General features: G+C 33.9%; 1 protein-coding gene across 2 annotated transcripts in view; it reads right to left on the bottom strand.

Annotated features, from left to right (window-relative positions):
* Positions 1–25,740, bottom strand: part of hdac4 (histone deacetylase 4) — a 431,285-nt gene that overhangs the window by 110,755 nt on the left and 294,790 nt on the right. For both annotated transcript variants that reach the window (XM_056465891.1, XM_056465892.1), the window contains 5 exons: positions 14,714–14,842; positions 12,241–12,353; positions 9,400–9,516; positions 7,492–7,702; positions 3,237–3,430 (listed from right to left, as the gene is read on the bottom strand). In XM_056465891.1, the coding sequence (XP_056321866.1) occupies positions 3,237–3,430; positions 7,492–7,702; positions 9,400–9,516; positions 12,241–12,353; positions 14,714–14,842 (764 nt within the window). The remainder of the gene's footprint in view (positions 1–3,236; positions 3,431–7,491; positions 7,703–9,399; positions 9,517–12,240; positions 12,354–14,713; positions 14,843–25,740) is intronic.

A 25,740-nucleotide genomic window follows, 5' to 3' on the forward strand; every position in this document is an offset into this window, starting at 1 on the left:
AAAAAGTTGAAAGTGTTGGTTAAAATTCAAGGTTATGTACTGCAATTTGTTTATGAATTTAAGGCATAGTTCGCCCAAAAAAGTATTAAAAATAATACAAATAATTTATTCTCCCTCAAGTGGTTTTAAACCTTTAGGAGTTTCTTTCTTCTGTTGAACACAAAAGAAGATATTTTGAAGAATGTCCACTCCCATGGTAGGGAAGAAATAAATTACTATGGAAGTCAATGGATCCCAAAAACCAAAGCGCTGCATGCATTTTTCTCATAAAGACTTCACATTTTTTATAAAATTTAATGGAACAAGCAGCCCTGAGATGACTTTTGAAGTTTATCCTGGAGCAAAAAGTTGGAAATGTTGATTAAAATGTAAGATTTCGATAGGTTTATGAATTAAAGAAATAGTTCAGCTAAAAATAATTAAAAATAACAAAAGTGTTTATTCTCACTCATGTGGTTTTAAACCGTTATGAGTTTCTTTTTTCTGTTGAACACAAAAGAAGATATTTTGAACAATGCTGGTCGCTGTCGACTCCCATGATAGAAAAAAAATAAATGACTATATATCCCAGAAACCAGCAACACTGCAAGCATTTTCCTCATAGAGATTTCACATTTTTAATGAAAGTTTATGGAACAAATCAAGCAGCTCTGAGAGGACTTCTGAAGTTCATCTTAGAGCAAAAAGTTGGAAATGTTGGTTAAAAAGCAAGGTTATGTATTGCAATTTGTTTCATGAATTTAAAGAAATAGCTCACCTAAAAAATATTTAAAATAACCAAAATCATTTATTCTGCCTCATGCGGTTTTAAACCTTCATGAGTTTCTTTCTTCTGTTGAACACAAAAGAAGATATTTTGAAGAATGTCCACTCCCATGGTAGAAAAAACATATATATTATGGAAGTCAAAGGATCCCAGAAACCAGCAGCACTGCAAACATTTTCCCTTTAATGATTTCACATTTTTTAAATGAAAGTTTATGGAACATAAGCAGCTCTGAGACGACGTCTAAAGTTCATCCTGGAGCAAAAAGTTGGAAATGTTGATAAAAATATAAGGTTATGTATTGCAATTAGTTTATGAACTGAAGGGATAGTTTACCTAAAAAGTATTAGAAAACAAGAAAGTGTTAATTCTCCCTCATGTGGTTTTCAACTTTTATGAGTTTCTTTATTCTGTTAAACACAAAAGAAGATATTTTGATGAATGCTGGTCGCTGTTGATCAAAAACATTACTATGGAAGTCAATGGATCTCAGTAACCAGAATTTTTCTAAATATCTTCTTGTGTTCAAATGTTTATAATAATAAACATTTCAAATGACATTTATTTTTAAATTCCTCAAGAGAATGTGAACATAAAGCATCATGAAATGTATTAAGCAGCTTGACCATTTTCAATACTGATGATGAAAAGTATTGATCATTTTAATAATCAACAAAATTAAACTAAAATACTGATCAGTTTGAATGTTTTTATCATTTAAAAATGTTAAATCTATTGAAACCAATGAGACTTTTACTTCAAAAACGGACATAATATGTTCGCTCTTACACTGCATTTGGAATAGAACATAATGAATAAGGGAATTGTAATATATAAAATAATAATTTATCCATAATATAACATGGAATGTCACATATACACAACATTTTAAGTGGATTAAAGTCTTTCATCAAAGTTGTCCCCAAACCATTGAGTAGTTTTGATATAAAAGCGATTATATATGCGCATAATTAATTTACTTAATCATTTGAAGTAAATTCACTATTTTAAGTTAAGTCAGCTAACCATTTTAAAAGTAATAGGTTTACTCACTTTTTTGAATAAAGCAAACTAATTGCTTTTTGCAGTGTTTACTTATATATTTATTTTATATTTCATTTCATATAAATAAAAATGAAATTGAATACAGTACACTACCTGAAAAAAGTCTTGTCACCTACCCAAGTTTTAGGAACAACAAAACAATCACTTGACTTCTAGTTGATCATTTGGTATCAGAAGTGGCTCATATGAAATGCAAAGGACTCTAGATTATGCTTATTTTACCAGAATAAAATATGATCATGCCTTGATTTTTAATTATTTAATTAGGACAGAAATAATGTACAGTATAGAATATAAAGTTATGGTGCAGTGGAAAAAGAATGAATATTGTGTATGACTCCCATGAGCTTGGAGGACTGCATCCATACATCTCTGCAATGACTCTAATAACTTAATAATAAAGTCATCCGGAATGGCAAAGAAAGCGTTCTTGCAGGACTCCCAGAGTTCATCCAGATTCTTTGGATGCGCTATCCTGCTGAAGAATTTGCCCTCTTCTGTGGTTTGTAATGTAATGGGCAGCACAAACGTCTTAATACCTCAGGCTATTGATGTTGCCATCCACTCTGCAGATCCCCCATACTGAATTCAACCCCAAACCATGATTTTTCCTTCACCAAACTTGACTGATTTCTTTGAGAATCTTTGGTCCATGCGGGTTCCAGTAGGTCTTCAGCAGTATTTTAAATGATTGGGATGGTTCAACAGAGGATTTATCAGAAAAATCTTCCTTCTGCCACTTTTCCAAATGATCAACTAGAAGACAAGTTATCATGTATTGCTCTTACAACTGGAATTGACGACAAGAAATTTTATCAGGTAGTTTTATTAGACAAATATCAGACAAATTATTAGGGAAATTACAAATATTTCCCAAGTGATGTTTAACAGACCAACGACATTTTCAGTCTTATTTTTATTTAGTTTTGGTGGAATAAAATAAGTTTATTTTCATATTTTTACAATTTTAAAGTAAATATCATTAGCCCCTTATATATTTATTTAATTGTCTTAAGAACAAACAACTGCTTTATCCTTTAATTTAGGATTATACTAGGATCCTCATTGCCCTAACTTGCCTAGTTAAGCCTATAATTTGCACATTAAGTTGAATACTAGTACCTTGCAAAATAGGAAAATATTAAATACTGTCAACATGGAAAGACAAAAAGAAATTAGTTAACGATTACGTTTAAAAATCCCTTCGTTAAGCATCACTAAAAACATTTGAATATAATTAAACTTTTAGAGGAGAATTTCGGCTATATATAAATTAAATAACCATCAAAAAATGTGTATTCAGTCTGCAGTCACACAAAAACAGACACACAGGAAGTGGGGTTCCAGTCTGCCCATATAAGGGCATCCTGCAGTGACAGAGGGAGCCACAGAGGAGCTGCTTTACCTTGCTGATGTGGAGCTGCTGCTGCTGGAACTGCTGCTTGTGTTTCTCCAGGAACTGCTGGTGCTGCTGCTGAACCACCAGCTGCTGCAGAGCCTGGGAGTTCTGGGGCAGCGGCGCCGACTGGGTGCGTCCAAGAGGCCGATGCTGCCGGAGCTTGTGGATGGAATGAGACTGCAGGGGAACACCTGACAGACCTGGGGTAAAAAAATAAAAAAACAAAACACACAGGCTTTGGGTTACACAGCAGATTCTAGTTAGCACTTGGCTCTGAACTAATTAACACCTCGCCTGCTGCTGCTCTCCAGGGGCTCAGTTTCCTCAATACATGGGCCGAGATTAAACGCACTGCTGTCTCAGCTTTACACGGCAGGCTGGAGGATTGGGATCGCTTATGAAACATCTAATGCACATTGCTAAGAGAACTGACAAGTTGGCTTTTGAAATATTAAAGCAGTAAAACTGAATGGAAGAAAACAGATCTTCAGATCTTTTCCTTAAAAGTTAAAGCCATTTTATACTTAACATGCAACAAAAATGTGCAACAACAACTGTATTCTCAAAAAAAGAAATCAATGTATAAAATAAATAAATAAATAAATGAATATATATATATACACACACATACATACATACAAATAAATAAATAAAATGATAATTGAAATGTGAAATACAAATATTAATACATAATAATTTAAACATTGTTTTAAACTATATATAATATATAGTAATTATATATACTAATTGTATATAACATATAATATATTAACATTAAAATGATAATTTTACATGTAATTTCATAGTATATTATTCTGTAGAATAAATTTGATTTAATTAAAACAGCATTATATCATTTAAGTTTTAAATATTATATTACAAATTTGGTGTACCTAATAAAGTGGCCGGTGAGTATAAGAATATCCACCTATCATCGATCCATCTATCCATCCAATCAACCATCCATACATCCATCCATCTATCTATCCAACCATCCATTCATCCATCTATCTATCTATATATCCATCCATTCAACCATCTATCTATCTATATATCCATCCATTCATTAATCTATATATCCATCCATCCATCCATCCATCAAACTATATATACATCCATCCACCTATCCATACATCCATCCATCCATGCAATCTATTTATCCATCTATCCATCCATCTAGTCATCCACCCAATCAACCATGCATCCATTCATCTATATATCCATCCATCCTTTAATCCAGGGGTGTCCAAAGTCGGTCCTGGAGGGCCGGTGTCCTGCTGACTTTAGCTCCAGTTTGCCTCAACACGCCAGCCTGGAAGTTTCTAGTATATCTAGATGGAGCTTGATTAGTTGGTTCAGGTGTGTTTGATTAGGGTTGGAGCTAAACTCTCCAGGACACCGGCCCTCCAGGACCGAGTGTGGACACCCCTGCTTTAATCCATATGTACAGCCATCCATCAAACTATATATCCATCCATCCATAAATCCATTACTCTATATATCCATCCATCCATCAAACTATATATCAATCTATATAACAATCTATATATCATCCATCCTTTAATCTATGTATCAGCCAATCCATTAAACTATATTTTCATCCATCCATCTATAGATCCATCCATCCATCTTTCTATCTATATCCATCCATCCATCCATCTATCTATCTAATCAACCATCCACCCATTCATCTATATATCCATCCATCCTTTAATCAAACTATAGATCAATCCATCCATCCATCCATCCATCCATCCATCCATCCATCCATCCACTTTATAATGTGTATAGATATACATTTAAATATTAATTGACATTTGTATAAAATATAATCCTTAATTATCTCTTAATTTCTTAATTATGAAAATCTCTGCATGACAACTAATTATGAAGAGTGACATCACAAGACACCATACAACAAACAGTCCAGTATGACATTATTATGAAAGAAACCAACATCCATCTCTGCCTCTACAACACTGAATGTTTGATTATCAACACAACAATAGCTGCGTTATCGCAAAACTCCTCTCCACATGCTCCCCTCCTCTCTTCACACTTCCTGTGCACTGGATTGGCTGGTTGACAACAGGAGGCGGAGAAAAGGGTGATGCTTTTGTTTTTGATGGCACAAATCATTATTCAGAGGTGACTGCGCCAGCGAGGCGACTCAGATCAGTTGTATTGACCTCTTCTTTCTCCCAGTCTTTTTCTCACTTCTCTCCTGAAGCCCTTCCTGGCACATCAGGAGGCTAATTAACACCCGCCTATGACTAATTTGATTAAAATGAGCCTTCCTTAGTGCGTATTACGAGAAATTGAAACCATTTTATAAAGGGCGCTGTGTAACATACTGTATGCTACGCTAATTACAACCAGTAAATGTATGAGGTCTGCAGGGAGATTATGATCCTGCAAGGCCCCGGGGCCCCTGTCTGATCAGAGGGATGGCAATTCAGAGATTTTAATGGGAAATGATGTGACAAATATGAGAAATATGGGTGCATTAGGAGGATAAACAAACCATGCGAGGAACAAATTTAATCAATATGACACGCAAAGGTGGTTCATTACTTATTAATATTCATTCATTCTCTCATTCATTTTCTTTTCAGCCTAGTCCCTTTGTTAATCAGGGGTCGCCACAGCGGAATGAACCGCCTACTTAATTAATAAGAATTAAATCTAAAATGAGAACAGAGGGTGGTGGCACGGTGGCTCAGCGGTTAGCACTGTCACCTCACAGCAAGAAGGTCGCTGGTTCGCGTCTCCGCTGTCATTTCTTTGTGGAGTTTGCATGTTCTCCCCGTGTTGGTGTGGGTTTCCTCCGGGTGCTCCGATTTTTCCCACAAGTCCAAAGACATGCGCTATAGGTGAATTGGCTGTAGTGTATGAGTGTGTGTGTGTGAAACATTCGCTGCGTAAAACATATGCTGGATTAATTGGTGGTTCATTCCCACAATTGCTGGAGCATAGCCGGCAGCTAGCTCTGTGCTACTCTCACATGGTCGCCCACTGAAGCTACGCAGGACTGTGCCTGGTCAGTACCTGGATGAGTGACCACATGGGAAAGCTGGGTTGTTGCAGGAAGAGGCATTAGTGAGGCCAACAGGAGGCACTAAACCTGCAGTCTGTGTGGGTCCTAACAACCCAGTATAGTGAAGGGACTCTATTCTGCTCAGTGAGTGCCGCCTTTTGGAAGTGACGTTAAACCGAGTCCTGACTGTCTGTGGTCATTAAAAATCCCAGGATGTCCTTCGAAAGAGAGTAGGGTTTAACCCCGGCATCTTGGCCAAATTTGCCCACTGCCTCAGTCCATTCATGGCCTCCTAACCATCCCCATATCATAATTTGCTTCATCACTCCTCTTCACCAATCAGCTGGTGTGCGTAATATGGCTGCTGTCGCGTCATCCTGGTGGATGCTGCACACTGGTGGTCGATGAGGAGATTCCCCCAATGTGTAAAGTGCTTTGAGAGTCCAGAAAAGCGCTATATAAATGTAAGGAATTATTATTATTATAATAATAATAATAATTATTATTTTTAATATTATTATTTTTACTGTTATTATTATTATTATTATTATTATTACTATTATTATTATTATTACTACTACTATTATTATTATTATTATTATTACTATTATTATTATTATTACTATTATTATTATTATTATTACTATTATTATTATTATTATTATTATTATTATTATTATTATTATTACTATTATTATTATTACTATTATTATTATTATTATTATTATTATTATTATTATTATTATTATTATTATTATTATTATTATTATTATTATTATTATTACTATTATTATTTTTATTCCGCTGTGGCGACTTCTGAAATAGAGACTATACCAAAACAAAATAAATGAATAAATGAATCTAAAATATTTTAAGACATTTTAAGACCACGCAGACACCATGTAACATCAATTATTAATAATTATTATTGTTATTGTTATTAAGGTAGTAGATGGGTTTAGTGTGTAGAATTAGGGACATAAAATAAGATAATACTTTATAAGTGCTAATAAATAAGTAATAATACACTCAAAAAATGACTTTTGCTGTTTGTTCAAATTACTTATTTAAAATGAGTTGAAACAACACAACCTATTTCAGGGAATTTCAGTGACTTTTGTAAGGTCTAAAATTAGTTTTTTGAAATGTAAGATATGTTAAGACCCTGATGACACCTTACAACATCAATTTCTATTATTATTTATTGTTTTGCCAGCGACTGACCTGCGACCAGGGAGTTCTGAGCGGCTGACTGCTCCAGAAGCACCATATGCTGAAGGAGAGTGTTGTGAGCTGAGCCGCTTTCCCGCTCCAAGCTGGAGGCGGCCAGGTATGACGGCAGGTGGGCTCCTGGCATGAACGGAGTGGTTATGGGGATTCCTGGCTGTAAGCCTGGCACTGCCATCCTGTCACCATCCTGCTGGCCTGATGCCACCTGTATGTGTGTGAACAGAAAGAATGAGACTGTAAGCTGAAAGAATCCTGCAAGGGGAAATCACAGGCTAATCTTTATTTTGTCCAAGAAAATGATACACCAGCAATTTTGTGACAATAAAAACATGTTTAAAAATTACATAAACATGTAAACATATAGCACAGCATAAATCCAAGGTCCAATCCAAGGTAAATCACAGTACATGTAAATAAAGAAAAAAAATGTGCACATCTATTTTCTATAGAACAGCAACAATGTACAACGAGTGCAGAAGTGTTTGCTAAAATATTTGCTGTGGTTGGTTATGAGATATTGTGAAATCATAAAAGTAAAACTTAACAACAAAGGTCATAGTAACTATTAATGCTAAAGCTTTAAACTTAAAAATGTATTCTAATTTAATATATATTTTTAATAAAGTTAATACATTCATATTCATACATTCATAATATACTACCCCACACACACAAAAAAAAACATTATTTTTGTCACATTTTAATAAACTTAATGATATTAACAAATCTTTAACTCAGCAGTCCCTCCAGGATTTAACTGAGGTATTGTAATACCAATACAGGAATAAATTGATTGATTACATGGTGAGTTTTTACAAAATTTGTGGCACATTTCATGACTAAGCAGAAGGAAAATGAATGAATGCTCGACTTTGTGCTCAATTCAGCGATTGCAAAATCCTGGAGAACAGATTTAGGGGCCAATCAGACGGAACACACATATTTACATTGAGATGTGCCTTTTTTGAATGATTTACTAGAGGTCGCGAGTGTTTTGCGTTCCTTCCATTTTAACTGTCTACTGCGCGTCATGTTTTTGCTGTTGCGTGCTGTGAGCTCGCAGTTGAAAAGTCAACTCTGAGCGGAAAAAGCATGTTACGTCCTTTTTCATTCTCCAATCAAATAAGAAGCAGAGGCGGGGTTTCCATTGAGGTCACAGCAGTGTTAGCTTGTAAGAACAACTACGGAGACTTTTGTAGATGGATGAGAGACTTGTGATCGCTGTTTAGAGTTATCCGATGCTGTATGACTCACAAATCTTGAATATCACAATATTATTAAATGTTAAAATTATAACAATGTCAACAGCAACACTCGCGCACAATACGCAGCTGATTCAGTCGTTGCCAAGCAACATAAAAAGTGAACAGCGCTTCTTTTTTTCTTGTCAACAAAAAAGTGTATTCGTAAAAGTGTACTCTCAACAAATTAATATGTGTTGGGACAACATGAAGGAATTGTGTGGAACCCAGTATTTTTTACAGTGTATACTTGTCCCAACCCAAATCGATTAAACTAACTTAATAGTTTTTTCAAATTTAAGTAGATTGAACACAATTACAATTAAGTTGTTCCAAAAAACCACTCAGGAATTGTGTTGATTCAGCTCATTTTAAATAAGTAGTTTGAACAAACAGCAAAAAATAAAAACCAGAAAAATAAACCACTAGAGTAAACCACTAGAGTAAATGGTGTGAATTGTAACTTGAACTAAAGCGTTACCCATTATTTCATCCCTCCCCTTTCATTCATCATTCTTTCTGCTTGCGTCAGTGAGCTCCGGTCAGCCATTGTTTCTCAAAAGCCTCTTTCTAAAACGCCACTGGTGCTGAAAAGCCACATGTGGCACCCTGACGGTCCAGAGAGAAAAACTGAGAGTGAGAGAAGGAAGGATAGACTCACGCTGGAGGGGCCGGTGGCTGGCAGACCCAGGGTGATGTTGGGAAGGGAGGGCGATGTGTACAGAGACAGCTGGCTAACAGGACCCTCTCTGCCCGTGAGTCTGTGTGCCAACGATGGCTAGAACGAAACACACACACGTACATGCACACAAACACACACACACACACAAACATATGCACAGATAAATAAACCCCAGTGATAAAAACAAACAGCTCTGTCTGGTTGCTGTCCGGACCCCTGCGGGACACGTCTACAGAAGCAGACTGTCCACGTCTGAAAAACATGCATGGAATCGGCCAGGAAAAAAAAAAAACATTGGACTTTTTTTCTTAAAGCAACATGACAAGTGTAACCTCCAAGAAAACTGACAAAATGTGTCTTGAAGATGAAGAAACTAGATTTAGAGGTTAATTTAGAAACACAAGCAACACAAGGCTTTCGTTGGTATACTTGTTTCTATAGTGCTTTTTACAATGCACTACACTATTTTAATATATACTATATACTATTTGACTTTTACAGTCAAAAGCAACTTAATAATTATTTAATATGCAGAACACATAAATAAAACAGCAAAATAAATATAAAAACAACAACAACAACAAAAACAACAACAATACTACTACTACTCATAATAATAATAATAATAATAATAATAACAAAATAACAATGATAACAAAATAACAATAATAACAATGATAATAATAACCACAACAACAATAATAATAATAATAATAATAATAATAATAATAATAATAATAATAACAACAATAAAAACAATGATAATAATAATAATAATAATAATAACAACAATGATAATGATAATAACGATAATGATAATAATGATAATAATGATAATAATGATAATAATGATAATAATAATAATAATAACAGTGATAATAATGATTATAACAACAATGATAATAATAATAATAACAATTTTATAATTAATTTTAACAAAATTATTCTTAATTGGACGTAATGCATAACAAGGAATGCGAGTTATGTAGTAATAATAATAATAATATTCTAACTAACGAGTAAAGTAACACATTCCTTTTCAAAACTAGGTAATATTATTTCAGTTATTTTTTTAAATATAAAACCAGTTACTTTTTTGTTTAATTAATTAGCTTTTTAAAAATAAATAGCTGAATTAAAATTAAAGTAGTCACAATGAATCACGCAGTCTATGAGAGAATGTGTTCATTATTCTGAACGCATTGAAGAAAAGGAAAAGGGAATTGTCTCAATGGCCAGTGATTTTCCTTAAGACAAATAGTATAAAAATAGCAATCACATTGCATAAAACTTTCAATAATCTGTATATACGGCATGTACAGTACAGCTCTGGGGCCAGGAAGTTATCAGATAACATTATGCTAAAATATTATTTTTTGATGTGTTTTTCAAAGGTAAATGTAGGTGTAGGTTATACACTGAGTTGTTAATTTCAGTGCTCCTCTATAAAAAAATAAATAAAAAATAGTTCTGAAAGAGACAGCCAGGTAATAAAAAGTAACTCAAAAGTAACGTAACACATTACTCACCATAAAAACGTAACTAAATTATGCAACTAGTTACTTTTTTGGGAAGTAACTCAATATTGTAATGCATTACTTTTAAGTAAAGTAACTTTCCCCAACACTGATTAGGACTACTTTTAAAGTTTCTGAGGGCCAGAAAGTCACTTAAGTTTTTATTCACATGTATGGTGATATTTAAAATCTATTTAGCAATTTTATTATTAATATATTGAATATATCTATTATAATTTAAGTAATTTTTTTGAATGAAATACATTACCCTCATCACATATTATCTTACATATAATTTAACTTCATATTTTTATTTTATATGATAATATAATGTGATAATTAATAAATACTACTAAATCAACACACTTGAGATGGTAGAAAACGCTGAACCAGAATACACTCTTCTTCAAAAAATACTGTTTAGCTTAAATAATGCATAAATAAAAAACAAGATTAATAATAACAATACAAATACAGCACTATTTTATTGATGCATTTACACTATTTTGTTTTTTCTGAATCAGTTTATTTTTCCTTTTTAGAACAAATAACCATTCATAAAGAACAATATATTTGAATATTGCCTATATCAAATGAACCAAGCTTCTTTAGTATTTATTAATTACAAAAAAAGCATTATTGATTAGCTTTTCATTAAAAAAATAAATAAAATAAACAAACAAACATACAAATAAATAAATATAGCAAAATCTGGAATATGACTCGTATCACATTGCATGACCCTAAAGCCGCCTTTCCACGGCACACAACATAGCCTCCTGACTAAAGGAGCCTTTATTCTCTGTACGTTGACCATGGTTGAACACTAGAATACTAGTTGAATTCTAGTTGAATGAATGAATACTAGAAATTCACAGGCCGCTAAATTTTTTTTTAAGCGAACGTGAAGACAGCATTAAAAAAAAAAGAATAATATATATATATATATATATATTACTACTATTTTTATTAATCATTTATGAATATAAATATTTCAATGTAGGCTATTTTATAACAAAAAAAAAACTAACAATAATTCTTATCCTGCGCACATAGACCTGATTGGACAACACTGAATTGCATCACATCTGGTCAGCCAGTTGCATCCCGAAGTTCAAATATATATCTGAATCTGCAGCTCAAATCGGATCCGAATTTTATGTACATGGAGATGATCGTAACTCCACGCAGCTCCCGGACTATTCTCCATTGAAAATGAATGACTTGTCGTGTGCATTGGAAAGGCAGCTTAACCAATAGTGATCATCAATTCATTAACAATAAATCCTGCAGAGCTCAATACCTCCACTGCGCTGTTGGAGATTGATCCAGCGATGCCATTCTCATTGGTAATGTTGTTTGAGCTGTTGTTGGGTGAACTCGGGCCAGAACCAGGAGCACTGCTGCATGCCGACTCTGGGAGAAAATTGTCTAGATTAATGGAGTGCCAGTCAAGAAGGAACAGATGCTGGAGTCACGCTCGGGTTAGGGCTGAACAATACTGGAAAAATCTAATGTTGCCATATTCTATTTTTCTGTATTAAATATTGCGATATGAATACACTTACACAAGATAGTTTGAATAGCAGTATTTTTCTGGGTTGAGTCTAATGGTACTCAGTATTCATTGCTTTGTCTAAAACCATCAAAAAAACTATTAGATCAAGTAAAAATATTGTTTTGTTTTCATTTTCAGAAGAAATAAATGGAAATTAAGAGTTTTTCCATAAAACAAGCTAAATTATCTGCTAGTGGGGAAAGTGAAATATTCTAGCTTTCACTTTGGAATGAAGATAGTTGGACTAAAAACAATAAATCTGATAAATTCAGTATAAATACAGTAATTAAAGAGCCCCTATTATGGGTTTTTAAAAATGCCCTTTCATGAGTGTGTGACACAGCACTAAGCAGATGAAAACATCCAGCTGAGGGTTAAATCTGAAAGTGCACCTTATTTAAAACTATTGATTCCTTAATGAAATAGTCGACTCAGAATCGAATAAAGGAATGGTGTTGGGTTCAGATCTTTTGCCTACATCACCAAATACAGTTGAAGTCAGTATTATTAGCCTCGCTTTGATGTGTAACAGAGCAAGGAAATTTTCACAGTATGTCTGATAATATTTTTTCTTCTGGAGAAAGTCTTATTTGTTTTATTTCGTCAAGAATAAAAGCAGCTTTTATTTTTTAAAGAACCATTTTAAGGTCAAAATTTTTAGCCCCTTTAAGCTATATATTTTTTCGATAGTCTACAGAACAAACCATCATTATACAATAACTTACCTAATTATCCTAACCTGCCTAGTTAACCTAATTAACCTAGTTAAGCCTTTAAATGTCACTTTAAGCTGTATAGAAGTGTCTTGAAAAATATCTAGTCAAATATTAGTTACTGTCATCATGGCAAAGATAAAATAAATCAGTTATTAGAAATGAGTTATTAAAACTATTATGTTTAGAAATGTGTTCTGCTCTCTATTAAACAAAAATTGGGGAAAAAAATAAACAGGGGGGCTAATAATTCAGTGGGGCTCCGGTAAAACGCGCCTTTCCCTTTAGACACTAGGACTGATCATGATACAAAGATGACTTTCACTGACAGATAGAGATTTGGCTGTGGGGAATAAAGGGTTAACCAACTTAGTGCTGTGATTGGTCCTGTAATTTTTCAGATTTTTGATACAATAACGCTGCGCTGCAATGCGGTATTCGTCGGCTGTTTGTTATTAAAGGAAGGAGCAGCAGAGACTATTATAAATGGGACTTTGTAAGACTTTGACATGGGACTTTGTCAGTAACTGTTGCAGTTCATACGGACCAGTTTCTTCTTTCTCCGGATCATAACATGTAAGTGTAACAAAAATTGTTGCCTCATTTTGTGTAGTTAGCAAAATATGTATTTAATTGTGTGTTGTAATCATGTATTGATTATAGATCTGTGCTTGTACTGCATCTCTCAGGTTAAATCTGTATGGGGCTATTCACATGTTGCGTCCAAAACCATGTTGAAAATGTTACGCGTGCTTCTTCCTTTACCAATATAATGCGCTTCTGAACTCGCGATCCTCTGCAGTTTGTCTTTGCTATGGCCACCATCAGCTGTTCCTACACATGTGGCGGTCAATTTTTTATTACTTTTGCCACTGTGTGGAATGATACTGAATGTGTGTTGTTGTTAATACTTGGGGTTAGGGTTAACAGTTGCTTTTATGCACTCCTGCATTGGGCTCTTACATACTCTGTGCTACTTCAGAGCCGAGGTGGGCGTTTCTTTCCGCCTCGTGCTGTAAGGTGTCGACCAATAACAACAGAATGGGTCATCGGACCAATCAGCGCAGATTAGCCTCACGCAAAGGAGGGGTTTGGGAACAAATGAATCGCTGAACACATCATATGGGAGTCGTTGGGATAATTAGGTAAAAATAAATGCATATTATGACAATGAAAGTGTTTTTTGACCTTGCATGCATATCAGACTGTTGTCGAAGACCCTCAAAACAAAAATATGACATTTTATAATGCAAAATAGGGGCTTTTTAAATACAACTCTGTGGCTCCTAGTCAATGATAATTCAGACTCAACATTGCATATCCTGTGATGAGACTATTGTGGATATGCAAGTTGCTATATCGATGCTGAAACGATATATTGTGCAGCCCTAACTTGGGTCACTAAGCTGTGGTCTGCATGCAGGACAGCCCACGCTCCTCTGTCAATCACTTTTCTTCACTCTCACTATGAATAAACGGTGAGTGATGGAGGCGGATCCGCTCACCTGCCATGTCCAGAGAGCGTTTCTTTGCAGTGGTGATGGGTCCGTCCTTCCTCCTTAGCAGAGGGCTGCTCCTGCGCTCGCTGACCTTCTGCTTCAGCCTGGACCGCAGCTTCAGATTGGGCTCAGATGCTGATGGGAAAAAAAGAAGAGGAGGAAAGACGTTAAATAATGGATGTTTAATTTTGGAACAGTGCTTTTAAGTAGAAAGGTGGGTTAGCATCAAAACAGGTCATCTCATGTCCTCATAATGGGATATATCATGATTTATTCAATCAGTTAATACAGAATTGAAAATACATTTTTTAGCCACATATTTAAATGTATCAAAACAAGCCATATTTACAGTTGAAGTCAGGATTATTAGCCACCCTGTTTATTTTTTTCCCAAATTTCTGTTTAATAAAAAGCTGATTTTTTTAAACACATTTCTAAACATAATAGTTTTAATAACTCATTTCTAATAACTGATTTATTTTATCTTTGCCATGATGACAGTAAATAATATTTGACTAGATATTTTTCACTTCTACAGCTTAAAGTGACATTTAAAGGCTTAACTAGGTTAATTAGGTTAACTAGGCAGGTTAGGGTAATTAGGCAAGTTGTTGTATAATAGTTTGGTCTGTAGACAAAAAAATATATATAGCTTAAAGGGGGCTAATATTTTTGCCCATAAAATGTTTTTTTTTTTAATTAAAAACTGCTTTTATTCTAGATGAAATAAAACAAATAAGACTTTCTTCATAAGAAAAAATATTATCAGACATACTGTGAAAAATTTCCTTGCTCTGTTAAACATCATTTGTTAACAAAAGAAAATTTCAAAGGGGGTTTAATAATTTTGATTTCAACTGTAGTTGTGTGTATACACTTTTTATTAAATATACATTATATAACAATGTTATAAGCCCAAAATGACTCATACCCCTGGCAAATACTGGCTTAAAATTACTTTTATTCAGTCAGCAGTTTTTTTTTTGACCAGAAATGACACAGGCTTTACCCAAAAATAAACAAAAAAATCTGTTTTTATTTACCTTTGAAAAAAACCTTTAATATTAAATTAGGAGCCGTCTTAAAGGTTATTAGACCAAAAAAAACCTATATAAATAATTACTTTTTTTTTCAGTCTCAAATCCTTGTTGTCGTGTAAACAAAGAGGCAAATGAATAGATTCCAGTTTGGCTGAAAATGTTCTGTGAATGTGCCACAATTACACATTGTTTTTATTGAATGTCAGTACATTTGAAAAGCCCAAAGCATACCATTTGACATCATTAAAAAAATACAGTGTCTGTGCTTTTTTCCCTTTCAAAAAACTATTAGCAACAAAATATCTTTTTAACATCAATGTACTGCTCATGCTACGCAACATGTACATAAACCTTGAAGCTCAACCTGAAGTACTAAGAAAACAGCAACTTTATTGGACAATCCTAAATAAAGACCAACTTTAAAGGATTTGACGGATGTTTTTACTTAATCTATTAGGGCTGCGCAATGCTGAAAAAAGTATGCGATATGTGATGTTGAGTATTGTGTAAACAATATTACGATATAACCCTAGGAAAAAATAATACAAATATTTTTAATAACTATGCCAAGGTGCATTTAGTCTGTAAAACACAATAAATGAGTGAAATCCTCAGCAGATATTCTAACTCTAATGTGAAATTTCAGCTCAAAATACCACACAGAAAATTATTTTTAGAACTTTTTGAAACGGCCTACTAATTGATCCACATTATGCCGTTTTGGTGACTATCGCTTTAAATCCAGAGGGGTGGAGCTACAAACGCCTCATATCGTCATTAATGGGCGGGGTTTTCCCCCTCCTATGATGCATACAAAGGAAAAATAGTGTTTTAATGAAGTTTGATTATAAAAAATCTAATTAATTCTTTTTTTTTTATCATTAGACGGTTATACTCACACACTGCAGCCACAAAACTGTGTTTAATCCCATTTTAAAAGTGAGTTTTACATAATAGGTCGCCTTTAAAATATAGAAAGGTGGAAATAAAATTGTAATTCATTCAAAATTAAAACAAACAGAAACTCCACTGATTCTTCATAGAATGATTAAGTCATTAAAAAGGTGACTTCAGGACAGATTCTGTCCAATGCAAACATTAAAAGACCAACACATCTGACACCAGCATGACCCGACCCAAGCAACTAATTAATCCTTATAAAAGAGGCTATCTCAGGCCACTCATTAAGTGCGCAAATCCAGATTCCCAGTGGGGAAAGAAAAAAAACTGAAAAAAAAAACAAACAAAAAAAACAATGGCGCAAACCAGCATCTGAACAACTTCCAGCTTGGCTCAGCAACTTGCCCAAAAGTTTAATCAAGTCTGTCTAAGTGTAAACGCTGCAAATGAATACCCCTCGCCTCAGAGCGCTTTCGGTTAAACAGTTTGCAAACACTTGCTCTTGGGGTGCGATGTAGCGTGTCAGAACAGGCCGGCAATTACCAAAATGAAAGTTCACCGTGAGGGTCATGCCTATTTGAAGCCGCCATCGAGGCACGGCCGTTTCTCCGGCTGACATTTTCACCCGCTCGCATTCTCCAACAAAGGCCTCTCAATGCCCCTCTTGCCCCAATTGTGCTCTGACGCTTAATCCTTGCTTCATTCATGACCCGGTGTCAAAAATGTGTGAGAAGAGCACGCAAAGTTCATTAGGAGCCATGCAGCCTCGGCCCCTGTAAAGTGCGCTCAATGGACATTTGGAACGGGATTTTATGCACTCTTTGCCACCTACAGGCGCTAACAAAAGGCCATGAATAAAGCTGTCAAATTTCTCAAATCATACGCATAGGTTGCTCCATGGTGTCGAGGGGCACGCTTTCTCAATCCTTAATCACGTGTCTGCTTTAAACAACCGAGAAAAGGAGTTTTTTTGGTAATATATTTTTTTGGTATTTAACTGTTCACTACTGCTATTTACATTTATTTTGTGTTCAGTTTTTACACATTGAAACTCAGCCTTTAACAATCATAAAAAAAACAAAAAAAATTCTTAATACACAACCTAAAATAAATATACAAATTAAAATGATGGATGGATGGATGGATGGATGGACGGACGGACGGATGGATAGATAGAACGATGTCTAATGTGAAACATCGCGATGGACGATGGCATCATCGTCGTAGGGGGGGGGTGGTTGTTAAATATCAATTAATTCATAATTGACAATTAATTAATTAATTAAATGTAGCCTACTGTTTTCACTACCTGACCGACATGGTCTTTGCTTTACCCATAGCCAAACCATAAATAAATCAATAAATAAATAAAGTTACGCACAAATTACCACCTGTCAATCACTTTTTTCCGCAAGACTCTATAATGGCTTTTTCCCATAGCTGGTGAAGGAGACGAGAGTTCGTTTGGAGTTTACTGTAATTTGCATTGTGATTGATGATAACGTCCTGATTTTATTATTACTATGAGGAAACAATAACAAGTAAAGATGCTAGGGCTTGATCGTTTTGTGCATAAATTGTATAAATTGCATAAATTGTTCGCGTGCGACCTGTTTTCACTGCAAAATCCTTACCGCGTGCGTGGATTTAGGAGATGCAGGATGCATCTTTGCACCTAAAAATGCCAAACGCAAATTAAAACAGTTGTTATGTGAACTTGCTGAAGTAAAAAAAAAAGCCTGCAATGCTTGCCATGCCTTCACGCTCTTCTTATTGGCCCACCGCTCTAGATCTGAATGCGAATGGATTGGTTAATATCAGCTGTCAATCACACAGTCAATGCCTACTGCCTTCAGACTACAACCTGAAAATGTGAAGCGCTGAAGATGAGAGAATAAAAATAACAACAGATTTCGTTTTAGAAACCACCTAAAGTTACTAACAATGGCACATCTTATTAGTGATCATGTGCTTAAAGTTAATCCACCATTTACACTTTTCCAAGACTGGATAAAAGACTTCCAGTGGCTTCAAGTTTGCTATTAAAATAACTAAAGCCATTCACTGTAAAGTCTGTGGGACGGGGTTTGCAGGTAACAGCGTTTGCTACTGAATCTACACATTTTAAGCGTGAGAGGTACTGTATAATGCTTCATTTAATCCTCACAATGCTGTCAGCTGTGCAAGCGGCAGCTATATGTAAAATTTAACACAGCTCAAAAAAAGACCATTATTGCTATTAAGATGACATGCAAATAATAAGTTATATATCAATATAAATGTGGGGCGGGGCGATGGATTGCAATGTCGGCTCAGCATCGTGAAATGTATCGGCCATCGGCGATGGACGATGGCATCGTCTATCGGCCTAACCCTAATAGTTGTATTAAATGTGCTAAACGCATGCCTTGGAAGCAGTGCCAATAAGCTTGGAGTGTAAGTTTGTCATTTCCAATGGAGACGCAAGACTTGCAAGACACGCATATAGGAGCAACGGCGTGCACGTAAACCACACACATTATCCAGCTGCACCTAGTTAAAAAAAACATCTGAAGTTATCCGAATGCCACAAGAGCACCGCGATTAATATAAGTACAACTAACCAATCTGCTTCACACTTTGCATGGAAAATACACACTTCAGTAATAATGGCAGACTAATTACCTCAGACAAACACAGCGCACCTAAACACTGCAGTGCTTTTTACCTTTCTCCATAAGTTTGCATAGGTGCTGCAGCAATGGTTTGTCATCCTATGAGAGAATTGTCAATGGTCACCTAGTTACGAGAGACGTGCCTAGAATTGTTAATGGTCACCTAGTTACGAGGACTCCACGCACACAAGCTTGTCACTTCAGGTCAGAACAACAACACGTGAAAATGAGTGTCGTGAGAAGACTGTAAATAAAAAAGGATGTAAGGATGTTGCCAGAGTGGCTTTTTGGTTTCTTTTCTTGTGCATCCCAGCCACTAGCTCCCTATCTGAAAGAGTTTTAACATAGTGGTAATGTACTCATCCAACTTCACAATTTGATATGTTGCAGTATGTATTTGAATAATGATGGTTGGTTCCTTTACAGGAAAGCTCAGATTTCATTATTATAATTTGTGTTGTTGTCAGAGTTTGAGGTTTACTGTATCATTATTATTCACACCTTAAAGTTTGCTTTGATTGTTCAGCATTTACGCTTTACCATTGCACACACTTTAACATTTTATTCATCAGGTTTAACAGTCTCTTTAACACTCACGTTTATTTTATTATAACGAGATCAGATATTTTGTTTAAATATTTTTGTTTTTGACTATTAAAACTATTTAAGTAATGTTGGTAAATTAAAATAAAGTTAAGTAAAAACATCCTAATATTGCCAAATTAATTATTAAAAAATATTAAATAATTCTAGATATCTGTTGATATAAAACATGATATTGTGATCATTTCTTTTGCAATCACCCAATCCTATAGTTCAGCTGGTATAGTATCATGGTCTACATTTATGGTATCATGACAACCATAATACATTATACATTGATCTCTGCTCTGTCGACTTTTGATGTTGAAAATTCAACTTTTCAGTTTAACAAAGTGAGTTTTATTGATGTTTTAGTAGTTTGAAATAATATAATGCATAAAATAAATAACATTTAGAGAAATTAGTTTGTAAAATAACAGAAAATGTTATGGCAGTTTATTACAAGGGTTTTGTACCATTATATATATGACACCAACCAGAAAATATGTCCCTTTAAACTATTAAAAATGTAATTAAAAGTCACTTTTTCTAACATTTTAAGGTTAAAAGTTGGTGGAAGAAAGATTAAGGTCCCATAAAGCAATTCAAAAGCATACAAAATTCTACATAAAGCATTCATAACACAAATTTATGGATATTTTTTACAGTAAGTATCACATTTGTGATTGCGTTCCTCCTCCTATGTTTTCAGTGAGTCATAACACACAGATGCAGGCAGGTTCGATTGAAGGTTCAACATAAAAATCTCCACCACGGGCTCTAATATATAGATATTGAGGAAGCGAAGGTTTCATCTCACGAGCACTCTGTTCTGAAAAGCCAATCTTGCGGTTATACTTATCAAACTAGGTAGATATGAGGATGGCACTTCTGGTAAGTGGTAGGAACATTCCCAGACATCTATGTTAAAGAGAGCTGGGCACGCTGCCATTAATGCTTGCATTAGTGAGGGTGGAAGAACAGGAACAGTAATAAAAGGCAGGAGTAAATTTAACAAGAGCCGTGTTCGGATTATGTGTCCATCTGGCTTATAATAAAAAAGTAGAAGCAAAAACTTTTACACTTATACAAAACTCGTCGTCCACAATGTTTTGTACACTTAAAGCATCACTTCATGCCAGTGGTGGACAAAGTACACAAACCAAGTGCAAATATTACTACAGCAAAAGTGCTTCCGATACACTTTTACTTGATTTAATGTACAAAAGTAGTTGCTGTTAAATATACTTAAGTATCCAAAGCACTATCATTTATTATGGCTACACTTTACAATAGAGTTTCATTACTTAATGTTAGTTACTGTAAAAGAGCTCCCATTACATTTCACTTGAGTAAAAGTACAAAAGTAGTTGCTGTTAAATGTACTTGACTATCCAAAGTATTATGATTTATTACACTTTACAATAGGGTTTCATTACTTAACGTTAGTTAAAGTCAAACTAAAAGTGCTCCTGTTACACTTTCACTTGAGTAAAATTACAAAAGCAGTTGCTGTTAAATGTACTTAAGCACCCAAAGTTTTATGATTTATTATGTCACACTTTACAATAGGGTTTCATTACATAATGTTAGTTAAAGTAAAAGTAAAACTGCTCCTGTTACACTTTCACTAGAGTAAAAGTACAAAATAATTTTTTGTCAAATGTACTTAAGTATGTAAAGTTCTATGATTTATTAAGGCTATAACATCCCAGTCACACTTTACGATAGAGTTTCATTACCTAATGTTAATGTAAAAATGCTTCTGTTACACTTTGACTTGAGTAAAATACAAAAGTAGCTACTGTTAAATGTACTTAAGCATCCAAAGTACTTTGATTTATTATTACTATAATATCCAGTCACACTTTACAATAGTTTCATTACCTAATGTTAGTTAATGTTAAAGTGCTCCTGTTACACTTTCACTTGAGTAAAAGTACAAAAGTACAGTAGTTGCTGTTAAATGTACTTAAGCACCTAAAGTTTTATGATTTATTATGGCACACTTTACAATAGGGTTTCATTACGTAATGTTAAAGTAAAACTGCTCCTGTTACACTTTCACTAGAGTAAAAGTACAAAATAATCTTTTGTTAAATGTACTTAAGTATGTAAAGTTCGATGATTTATTAAGGCTATAACATCCCAGTCACACTTTACAATAGGGTTTCATTACCTAATGTTAATGTAAAAATGCTCCTGTTACACTTTGACTTGAGTAAAAGTACAAAAGTAGCTACTGTTAAATGTACTTAAGCATCCAAAGTACTTTATATCTATACTTTATATCTAAACTATAATATCCAGTCATACTTTACAATAGATTTTCATTACCTAATGTTAAAATAAAAGTAAAAGTGCTCCCATTACATTTCACTTGAGTAAAAGTACAAAAGTAGTTGCTGTTAAATGTACTTAAGTGTTTAAAGTTCTATGATTTATTATTACTATTATATCCCAGTAACGCTTTACAATAGAGTTTCATTACTTAATGTTAAAGTGCTCCTGTTACACTTTCACTTGAGTAAAAGTACAAAAGCAGTTGCTGTTAAATATACTTAAGCATCCAAAGTGATTTATTATGGCTATAATATCCAGTCACACTTTACAATAGAGTTTTATTACTTAATGCTAACATGAAAGTAACAGTGCTCCTATTACATATTCACTTGAGTAATAGTACAAAAGTAGTTGCTGTTAAATGTACTTAAGTATCCAAAGTACTATGATTTATTAAGGCTATAATATCCCAGTCACACTTTACAATAGAGTTTCATTACTTAATGTTAGTTAATGTTAAAGTGCTCCTGTTGCACTTTCACTTGAGTAAAAGTACAAAAGTATTTGCTGTTAAATGTACTTAAGCATCTGAAGTACTATGATTTATTATGACTATAATATCCCAGTCACACTTTACAATAGGGTTTCATTACTAAATGCTAATTAATATATTTACTAACATGAACCATGTATGAACAATACTTTTACAGCATTTATTAATCATAGTTTGACATTTACTAATGCATTATTAAAAATTGTGCCATAATGCAAATCGATTTAGTTAATTAATGTTTTTTTACAATTTTAAGTTGATTGAACATAAAATAATGTATCTGTCCACAAACAAACAGTCAATAACTGTGTCTTTTGAGCTCATTTTAAATAAGTAGTTAGATGTGCAAACCTTCTACATTCACAATCAGCTACTGTAAAAAATGCTGTTACAACAATTTCAAGTTGTCCCAACACAAATTGATTGTTAACTTAATTGTTTTACAAATTTAAGTGGATTAAACATTAAACATTAACCAATTAAGTTGTCCTAAAAAAAACTCCAGAATTGTGTTGATTCACTCATTTCTAATAATTCGATTGATTAGTTTAAAGTATTTTTTTAGTGTATTATACACACTACATGACAGGTAAAATCCCCAAAACAAACAAACAAAAACATATAATGATGAAATGATGAATTGTAATAGTTTGAGTATGAAATAAGAGATAAGGCAGTGTTATAGGCAGTGTACAGTACACTCACCCTGCTCGTCTGAAAACTGTTGAGACGGCAGATGCATGAGTGAGTGTGTTTGGACACGTCGGTTGCAGTGCCCCATGATTTCTGCTGATTTTACACACTCTCTCTTTCACACACACATTCACATCTACATCAAACCTAACTCTTCAAGGGTAACGGTGACCCTGCCGAACAGTTTAATAAGACAGGACAGGATAAAAACTATTTTCACAAAGTCAAAGATCAATGTAGGGTGCAACAGCCCGGTTCTAGAAGTAGAAACGGACCGGAAAACTGCTCCGTAACCTTTAAACAATGACCTGCGCTGAGTTTTGAGGTTGTGGAATCGATATGCTTTTGTTGAATCCATCTGTTTGCATTAAATCAACTTGTTTGTAAAAATCTGTTTAATAGCAGATGTGGTGCTGAAAAGGTAAGTGATGCTGTACAGATAACGGCTTCATATAATACCAATTACCAAGCAGCTTCATTATAATATGCTAAAAAAACTATAAATGTAATAACATTGTGACGCTCTTTAAATATGAAATAAATACAGTTTTAATAGTACCACAGCTTTAAAATAAGACAACAGTGCCATTATTTAGCTTGTGATTTCAATGCTAAAACGTATATATTTACTTTACCTGGCATTATACATAGGTTTATGCGAGACGTAGAACTGGAATAACTGACGATTCATTACATTACTGCTGTATATAATAATAATTTCCAAGCAGCTTTGTTGTATTATGCTAAAAAAAAAAATAACAGTAATAACATTGTAACACTCTTCAGGAACAAACTGAATACAGTTTCAATAGTACCACAGCTCTAAAAAAAGACAACAGTGTCATTATTCAGTTTTGATCGATGCTGATTAAGCTGGGATGACAGTTGCAAGGTTCATTGGTCATGAACTTTGGTTCAGCTAACAAAAGCTAACAAAAGGCATGCTCGAATGTTAAAATCAATGGCCAACATTAAAACGGCGGGAAAAAACAAAACAAAACAACTAAATCATGCACATTTAGGAATCGAAAAATTATGAGTAATATACTGATTTGGTACTTTTTTTAACAGTAATTTAAACTTTTTATGTCATTTTAATTAATTAATTTAATCATTTTTCGATTCTATTTATTTTTTAAAGAACAAACCATTTAAAAAAAACACAAACAAAACACAATTAATTTTAAATGACTTTTTAAAGTAATGCATAAGCCTGTAATTATATTAGCATCTGAAATCTGGATAGTTAAGTATTTATCAAAGATGTATGTCTTAATATAAATATCATGTATCAATTATGTTTAATAGTTAGATGGCAACAACCTACAAAAACAGGGAAATAAAATGTCACAATTAAATTTGGAATTCTGTCAATATTTATGCACTATCAAATTATAAAAATGTAAAAAAAAGCAACAATAATTTCGTTTTATAATCAATATATTACATTTCTATGCATTGCTAAAAGTACCAGCTTTCACTTCCATATCAGCCTTTTCAGAAAGTTTCTCAGAGCATACACTTATGCATAAAATCTCAGATTAGATCATGAAATATGAGAGAAGATCTTATATGTACAATATTACACTCGATGTATATAGCAACTGGTGGGAGGCGTGCCTTAGTGTCCCACCGATGACAATATTCAGCCATATCGCACTGCTATGAGTGTTATATTTCATTTAAACACCAGTTCGACAGCATAATTGTGTATGTACAAAAGGTAATCAGATCCGAGAGTCTAAAAATCCTTTTGTAAGAGGAACTACTTTCTTCTGCCGTTTATTCACATCCACAGCTGATGTCAGAACAACAGAAACCCTTGCTCATTTACTAACGTCACTTCAGAGCTAGTATTTGAATGATTCTCTAGCGTAATATTTTGATTTTGCTGACATTTTAAGATTATAAGGTTAAACAGCATAAAATGCCATCAGTCTACAGTTTTTCCAGTATTTCTCTGCTGCAGTCGGGATATCACAATAATTAACCCTAAAAAAGCCAACGCAAATCAAACCCTAGCAGACTGCTATGAATACTATAAATACAGCACTACAACATGCAAAAGAGAGAGCTCGACTTAGAATGTCACTTACCTGTTTTATAATAATTTTATCAGCTGTAATTGGAAATGTAGTTTTTCCTTCCGTAAGGATGTATTATGCGATCTCTGTTGCCATCTTGAGGCAGAATGTCAACCCTCTTTGCTCTGCTCAACGACAGGCTATTAGCGGCCGATGCGCTGAATCTCAGAAATTATAAATATTTAAAATAGGCACTATCCTTATACATAAACTAGATAGTTGCAATCTAAACTACATTCTTGTT

The sequence above is a fragment of the Danio aesculapii genome, chromosome 9 (genome assembly GCF_903798145.1).
Source record: "Danio aesculapii chromosome 9, fDanAes4.1, whole genome shotgun sequence".
Classification (NCBI taxonomy): domain Eukaryota; kingdom Metazoa; phylum Chordata; class Actinopteri; order Cypriniformes; family Danionidae; genus Danio; species Danio aesculapii.